Genomic DNA, 8,809 nt, shown 5'->3' on the forward strand with positions numbered 1-8,809 from the left:
TAACTTTTCAGACTTTCTTCTGATTCATTTCTTCCTTTTGACAAAATGATCCAGGCAGCTGCAGAGACTGCTTATGACATGGTGTCTCCTGGTACCCTTTCTATCGAGCCCAAGAAGACCAAAAGATTTCCTCATCACCGGTTAGCCCACCAGCCAGTAGACCTGCGGGAAGGTGTGGCCAAGGCCTACAGTGTTGTGAAAGAGGTAACTGAATACTTGGGTGGACACATCAGAACCTGCCTGCATGCTCTCCCAACCTTCACCACCTAAAGAGCATTTAATGACTTAAATTTATTCTGTAGAAATCCCTGGGAGTGGAATGGGAACTGCTGCTAATAACATGTGCCCATATCTGTGTGAGGTGACAGAAAAGGACCAGTCTTGGACTAGTAGTCTTACATGAAGACTAGTGATTGCTCGGGTGGATGGATTATCTCTCCTTACCTGCAGAAGCACTCAGGGAGTGATAGAAACAGAAGCCATGTGTTCACTGTCTAGGTTTAACACATTTATACTCTGCGCTGCTTACCTCAGATTTGCTTAAGAGCCAGAACTTTTCAGATGAATGTCCCACCCTGATCCCATTCCTGTGCCTTTACTATGCTGAAGGTGGAACATATGTTTTTTTGTACATGTTTCTATAGTTTTATTATACAAGCATGTATTCATAAGCAAAATGTACTAGTGTTTATATTTTAAAAGTTTCCATAAATGGTATTATGTGTCTCATTCTGCAACTTATTTCTGTCGAGATAGATCTATGTTAATCCTAATCCATGTAGGTCTAATTTCAACAGTTTTATGGTATTTTACTGTATGAATATACCATAATTTATTTATTTTCTTGTTGGTGGACATTCAGTTTCCCTTTTTTCCCCTAAAACACCACTATGGGGAGTGCTCATGTAACTGTCTTTTTGTTCTTATATACAAGAAATTCTTTAGGGTGGAATTGGGGAGTAACTGTTGGAATCTCGACATTTGTTAAGTATTGCTGAATGGCATCACAGTTGTGCCAGTGAACCCTGTTTTTTTTCTGGGTGTTGTCAGGGGCATTTCCTGGCATACTCTTTTTGACATTCTTTTTAATATGACCAAAGAGAGCTTGAGGCCCTTTTACTTAAGATTTGTGTTTTAGGATTTTGTGAAAGATATTTTTCTCAGTCATATTCTGACAGCAGTCAGACGTGCCTAGGATGGTCTTTTACCTGAGAAAAGTAGCCTCTGTGGTCCCGAATTGTGAGAAGTCCACGGAGGTAGGGCCCCAAGAAATGTATTAGTGGATAAGTAAAGGTAAGACCAATGGTCAGCTTTGAAAAAAAGATTCACTGGGGAGAATAAAAAGAGATAATTGCCAGTCAGACCTGCTCCTACAGATGTCAGGATTGGGCCAGCTATCAATAGGTTAAAATTAGATCTGTGAAGTGGACCCTGGGGTTGGTAAGAGTAGTGAACAGTGAGATGTAATAGCACTTTGATATTTAGCAATTGGTGAAATGGTTGCTGTATTTAATCTATATTCATTTTGAAATAAATGTGTGCTTACTTTGTGCCAAATGTATGGTAATCACCATGAGAGATAAGCGATATTCCTAATTTACAGATGAGGAAACAGGTTCCACCAGACAGTCGCCTCCCCCAAGTACCATAGTGGGAAGGGAGTGGAGCCAGGCTTGGAGCTGGGTATTTGGGTCTGAAGTTTAGTTATTTTTCTCTAAGCTGTCAATAGGAAGAATGAGGGAAGGGAGGGTGAGGTTAGTTAAATGTGGATTGAGATGGTGGGATGTACTTGTTTGGACTTACTCAGGATTGTCTATTAAAGTTTTTAAAAAATAGTTCCTAGTGGTGATTGGTCTTTCTTTTCCATTTTAGATGTCAGTAAGTCAAAGATGAAGAGCAAATGCCTTGTGTGTGTCATAGATAGGCTGATCTTTTAGATGGGGGTCGGCAGACGAGGCTTCAGGGCAGACCTGGCCATGCCTCTTCTGTATGGGCTCTTAAGCTAATAATAACGGTGCTTACAATTTTAAAGGATTGTAAAACAAAAACAAAAAATAAATGACAGAGCCCATGGCCCATAAATACCTTCCATGTGGCCCTTACAGAAAAAGTATGTCAACCCCTTCTTACATAGTTCTATTTGGCGATGGTCAGGCACTTATGAGGGTGGCAGTAGGAATTACTTATTGAACACTTACTGTCTTCCAAACTATGTCAAGGTTTTGAAATTTAATTCTAAGAATCACCATAGGAGGAAGGCAGCATTTTAATTCCCTGTTTAAATGACTTATCCAAGGTCACACAGCTAAACAATAGGGCTGAGATTGGAATTTACTTCTGTTGTCTGCAAATGTAGTGGTGGTCGGCCTCATACTGTACTCACCTACTCCTGTTTATTGTGGGTGGAATAGGGAGGAGAGCTGGTGGAGAGGGGAAGGAGATGGTACAGGGAATGTACAAATTGGAAACATTTTCTTTGTTGTGCTCATGGTTTCTCTTATTGGCTGTTATCCTCTAGATTTTAAAGTCTCACTTACATTTCTTTGAGTTTTTCTGCATGTCCTTTTTTTTTTTCTTGCTCCATGGCATTACATATTTTTGCCAAATGCACTGGGTAGATAGGACGCTCTTGTTAACTTACCAAAATGATGGCTAGATTCTGGGTTAGGACAGCGTTCTTGATTTCTCTGGAGAACCCAAAGTTCCTTTATTCTGTCCCCATCACTGAAGCTGTCACGATGGAATGTTGCTTTGAGTTTCCTAGGGATTTCTGAGTTAGATAAATGGTAGAGAAGAAGTCATGTGAAGTTTTTCCTGCATTGGTTTGACCTACACGTTTGTATATTCAGCTTCAAAGCTTAGCAGTCATTACTAGCATAGGGAGTGAGTAAACAGAATGAAAGCTTAGCAATCATTATTTTATTGTTATATGTTGTAAGAAAGATGGAAAATGCTACTGAAGTTTTGTTGAGAATTATTAAACATGTGCCCGCTTTTTGTTCTCAGAATTCTCTATTTAATCCGCTTTTTATCTTAATTGAATTTTCCATTTTTTCCCTAATACATAACCAGTAATTTAAAACAAATTAAGTAATTTCTCAGAGCTTAGTAGAATTAAGTGTTCTTATGTTGAATCAAAGGGAACTGTCACCATATTTCTTTAGTGAGTATATTTATTCAGAAAGCTTTGTTTACCAAGTTTGATTTAACTGGAGTGATTAATAATACCAGCAAAGCTCATATTTCTGTCTTCCCAATGTGAAATGGTTGCTGTACATTTTCCACACACTAGTGTCACAGCAAACTACTAAATCATAATTGCCTCTTTCCCTTATAATTAGAATTCTGTCACTAAAAGTAATAATCCTGGGTTATCTAAAAGCATGGTGTTTTTTTGGTCTGGTTACAAACGTAATGTTGGTTACCTGCACTAAAAGTGCGTACTGCAGGATAGCTAGGGAGTTTTCTGACCAGAGTTTGTTCACTGCTGTCCTCTCCCCTACCTCCCACCTCTGTGCAGGGAATCACAGACACGGCTCAGACCATTTATGAAACTGCAGCTCGAGAACATGAGAATAGAGGGGTGACTGGTGCCGTTGGTGAGGTTCTGCGCCAGATTCCTCCAGCGGTGGTGAAACCTCTGATTGTTGCCACAGAAGCAACGTCAAACGTGCTGGGTGGCATGAGAAACCAAATTAGGCCAGATGTCCGGCAAGACGAGTCACAGAAATGGCGCCACGGGGAGGACTGATGGCTCAGACCTGACTGCGTGAAGATAAGGAGAGCGGAACCAGGAGCTCAGTGTCCCGACAGCAGCTTCGGAGGAAGCTTGTTTAATTTTATTGTGCTCATCTCAGGAACAAAAGCATTTTTTAGTTAAATGATTTAATGTCAAAACAACATGCAACCAAAAGCTTGTGACATTTAGGGCTGGTTGATACTTGCCTATAGGAATGTTTGGTGGCTGGTGTCAAAGGTCCTTAAAGCATTTGCTGCCAAGTTAGTGGAAGGCTCACTTTTGTTAAGATGACTGTAATTCTCCTTGTTACCTACGAGTGATCATTGGAAGCCTCCTTCTAACACTGTTTGTGTAGCTCTATGGAGTTGAATTTTCTTAAGGTTTAAAAAGAATCACAGCTTCAAAACTTTAATTGAAAATGAGAGACAGGAGCCACAGGGGAAGCAAAGCAAATAGGATTCTCAATATAAATATCAGTGTGGAAAAATAACCTATTCTGTTGAATTTAGTGTTCCTCAACTTGAGAACAACATTATTTCCATTTACTCTGAAAATCCTTCTGGGGATTTGAGAAAGTGAATGTTGCAGACGTGTTCTGTTGTGTTGCACTTTATCCTGTGTGTGTGTGTATGTGTTTTTACATAAATTCAAGTTGTGTGCTATATTTCTTGTATAATTTACAAAGTTACACAAATATAAAGAGCAGTAAACTTGTCTGAAATTTTTTGGCAAAGGAAGGTACCTTAAATGTAATAGTTTCCTTTAAGAGTACAGGAAAACGTGCATTCTCTAATGAAGTGGGGCCCATGTAATTGTTTATATGTTCAGTTTTAAGCAGGTATCATGCAGGCTTGTTAGGAATGTATGGAAGGGGAGATTGGAAGTGGTTTTTACTATTTTAAAAATAAACAAAAATTCTTCAAATATGCCCTAGTCAACTATTTCAACGTACCATTTTTACTTGGTTAACAGTGTACATTTTGATAACCTATCAGGAACGAATAAAGTATTTTTATTTAAAGGTGATACTGTTTTATGCTTCCATGAATATTTTGCTTTTCTTAGAGCATATTCATAGTTGCAGTACTATGATTTACCACAAGATAACTGGGAACACTTTCTCAAAATTGATTTTGGTTAGTATCAGGTAAATCATTACCAAGGAGTGAGAGGGAACTTGTTCTCAATCCTGACTTTAGACTGATCCAGCAGAAGGAAAGGTGGAACTCTGTATTTATTCACTGTTTAAAGTTGCGTGATGTGATTTCCTGTTTCTAAAGTTGAGAGAATATCACTGAATTTGGATTTCAAAAATGCATTTCAATTTGGGGCTTGGAAAATGAAGTCACATCAATTTCATTCTCTAAATTTTCTAATCAGGAAAGCAATGTAAACCAAAAATCAAAATGTTTAGAATTTATAAAAATGGGATGATATAGCTTTTAATTTTAGTTTCCTTTTCACTGCCAAAAAACTTAAAAAGGCAACAGCATAACCACCTGTGTAAGCACTGTGGGACCATGTGTTACTCAGTTCTGGTAGAGCCTGGTCCTGGTGACATGCTGACAGGAAGGAGTGCTGTGTTACTGGGAGGGCCTCTGACTGTGGGGTGTGTTCTGACTCCACTTAGGCTCCAGCTTTCTCCATTTACCCTTAATAAGGAAACTTGCTATTGGTGTTACCAGTTATGATGAATCAAACTGGAAAATACTTGATCAAACTTAAAATTGTAAAATCTCTAACTTTTAAATATACTTTCCAAGGTTATACTTAAGTTCAGTTAAATACAGTATAACATACAGTATAAAATAAATTATTCTCTCCTTTGCACCCTGCGTTGCGAACAAATTAAGTTTACAAATCTCATTTAAACATATATCTTTGTAATGTAACCTCTGTGGTTCTTTCTCTGTTCTTCCCTTCTGCACCTGCTGTTGATATAATCATCATTTTGGGAACAGAAACGTTGTGTCTCAGAAATATCCATTGTCAGTTCAGCCAAGATGTTCTTTACCTGAGATTCTGTAAAGATGTTTACTATCTGTATCTGAACACTTCTACATTATTAGATGTCCTTAATTTTTTTCTTTTTTACAAGTGTCTTTCCGAACTTTTATGTTGTGATGACACAGTAGAAAGAGTGTGGCTAGAATTCGTGGTTTGCCAGATCTGCAGCTTACCAAACAGATGACTTGGCCAGAACACCTGATCTCTGTAGGCCTCAGCATCCCGCCTGGTAAATGGAGGGGTTTTTACGGCAAAGCCCAAGGCGGGTTTTGGATGATTAGGCCATGTGTATGTGTGAGGATGACAGCATGGGGCATCATGCTTTGTGTAGAGCCTCATACCACTGAGCCTTGTCCAGTGAGAGTCCTCTCTCTGGTGACATCACACATGGAGCAGCCAGGGACCTTAGATCTCTCAGAGCAATACCTTTCTCAGCTGCCACTGTGCCTGCATTGTTGGATTTGGTGTCATGCTTCTGCCTGGAGTAGACTGCGCATGTCCACCAGTGATACGCTGAGTCCTTACAGTTTTTCCCCCATGGAGTCCCATCAGCAGCTCTATCGAGATCTGTTAGCAAGTTGTAGGACCCCACAGTGTTCTGACACGTTAAGACCATCTTACATCACAAGTAGAGAGGTAGCTGCAGCCACAGCCTTGTCTTCTTGAATGGAGCTAACTTGTTACCCCGTTTTCCCTTCCTGTCTGCCCACCACTGAAGATTGCCTTTTAGGTAGACAACACTCAGTGTTTCTTCTAGACGTCATAGCAATAGACTTTCACTGTCATGAAGTTGGGGTACGATTTGGATTCTCACTTAAGTACATATATTTATCAATATTTTTATAAGGCAAAGTTCACTTAAAAAATCTTTCCAAGTAGCAGCGTGGCTAAGATGGCAAAATACTAAAAACTACTGTTTCCTGCTGCTGACGTGTCACTTTTCAAGCTGATTGAAATATTTCCGGCTTTTAGGGCATTACTTTTTAACCATCTCCTTTAAAAACGGTGTTCTCTAGGTTTAGTGCCTTTGTTCAGTCCCAAAAAAGTCCAGGCAACTGCGTCTGCCCCTACAGAGGCTGCTCATCCAGAGGCTGTGCCGCTTCCACCGGCACGCAGGCAGCAGGGGAGCCGAGTTCTAAAGCAGCGGCTTAAAATGAGGATTCCGCATATGGTTTCAGGATTGACTAATCATTGTCTTAACATTAACTCAGATTTTCGATGTGTATAGAGCTGTGTTACTTGGCTTCAGAGAGATCACTCCGCTTTGCTTTGCTTGAGAGTTCTTGCACCTGCATCCTCAGAACTGTGGGGTGAGGTGGGCTCTGATGAGTGCTCCTCTTCTCTGTTTCCCTTCGCTACTTCGTGACCTATTTAAGACTTTAGAGAGAATATCCATCAAGTTCTTTTCTCCATCAAGTCCCTTCAAAGGAAGGGACTCTGCAAACACAAAGTGATATTCTTTTGTATTTGCAAATGCATCAGCTGGACATACCAATTGGTATCAAACAGAATAAAATCAAATATAATTTTTTCAGTGTTAGGTTAAAAAGGAATATTACTTGTATAGTTTGTAGATAATGAAGGAGAAAGACTTCATTGCAGGAGATCTTACTTTTGCTTACTGGAAGATAGAGTCACTCTTTTCATATAAGACAAATAGTGCTTTAATGCCAACTTATTTGTATCTCTACCTTGTCAGGACCGTGCTAGGCACACTGCCCCCTTGAATAGACGTTATATGCACAGTTGCAAGTCAGCCGATTTTGTTTTTATTCAGAAGTTATTTTCCTCTCATGATAGTGCCTGCAAAATCAGAGATACAAAAAGCATCCGACACACTACCCTGATAGACTTCTTTGGGGATGAGAAATGTGAGTCTGAACAACTCAGAGTTTGAAATGCCAGCATTTTTGGCAAACGTAGGTGTTAGAGGTGTATTTTGCTGCCCTACAACAATTGTTGGGCCCTTGGTTTCAAGCATGTTGCCTCATAGGAAGCACTAGAGTGCCGTCTGCTGTATTTCAAGAGATGGTAAATGTCATCTCAGCTGGCTCAGTTATATCTCTAATGACCCAGGTAGAAGCCCCTCCCTCTAAAAAAATGTTTACTTTGCTGTTTCACATGTATTTTGTGTATACAAAATGGCAGCTTCCAATTTCTAGCTGGATTTGTCCTGCACTGTTTGTATAACTTGCTGGTCACCCAGGACTATTTGCTTTTTCATTGAGAAATTCAGGAGTGGTGTCTAGTTCAGCTTTCATGTTGATCCATCCTGACTTATTTTAGACATTGAATTTATCTCACCACAAGTAAAAGAACATAGATGTATTGACTGTCTCTGCTAAGTTTCCTAATTTTTCCTAATTATGGTAATTATGGATGTGAATAAGAATACTGATATTGTATAAGTATTTTTGTGGAAATGTACCTTGTTAATGTGACTATTTAAATAATATAAAAATACGAATACTCTTGAAGAGAATTAAAATATTTACTCTTTGGATTTTGCTTTAAACACTCTTGCCATTCACCAAGAAGTGTTCCCAAAACGTGTGTAAAATAATACTTTTTGGGGTGGGATGTCCATCTGCTTCCAACCTCGTAATAGGGAAATGAGGCTCCTATGCCCCTGGTGCTTCTCACAGCCAGTCTTGGGTCTGTCTGCTGCTGATTTCTGCGCTGTATGGAGTATTAACAGTTCTTCCCTCCCTGCTTTGAATATTAGGCCCTCTGTTAATTATCTTACCCCTGCAGTACGGACTTGTGGCAAACACGTCCCCTAGTTTTGGCCTCACAAACCTGATAACTATTTGGAGGAATATTTTTACTTATGAAGGGAATATTTAAAAGACACTTATTATTTTTATTTTATTTTTATTATTTTTTTTTGGATGGAGTTTTGCTCTTGTTGCCCAGGCTGGAGTGCAATGGAGCAATCTCACTCACTGCAGCCTCTGCCTCCTGGGTTCAAGCGATTCTCCTGCCTCAGCCTCCCAAGTAGCTGGGATTACAGGCGTCCGCCACCATGCCTGGCTACTTTTTTGTGTTTTTAGTAGAGACAGG

At 39.6% G+C, this 8,809-nt stretch overlaps 1 protein-coding gene across 2 annotated transcripts in view; it reads left to right on the top strand.

The window, feature by feature from the left end:
* ATG2B (autophagy related 2B) overlaps positions 1 to 8,249 on the top strand; it is a 91,599-nt gene extending 83,350 nt beyond the window's left edge. For both annotated transcript variants that reach the window (XM_032287485.1, XM_032287486.1), the window contains exons 41-42: positions 55 to 204; positions 3,521 to 8,249. In XM_032287485.1, coding sequence (XP_032143376.1) covers positions 55 to 204; positions 3,521 to 3,751 — 381 coding nt within the window. In that variant the 3' untranslated portion in view covers positions 3,752 to 8,249. The remainder of the gene's footprint in view (positions 1 to 54; positions 205 to 3,520) is intronic.
* The last annotated feature ends 560 nt before the right edge of the window (positions 8,250 to 8,809 follow it).

Source organism: Sapajus apella, unplaced genomic scaffold, assembly GCF_009761245.1.
Source record: "Sapajus apella isolate SASKATOON/1434 unplaced genomic scaffold, GSC_monkey_1.0 scaffold20, whole genome shotgun sequence".
Taxonomy (NCBI): domain Eukaryota; kingdom Metazoa; phylum Chordata; class Mammalia; order Primates; family Cebidae; genus Sapajus; species Sapajus apella.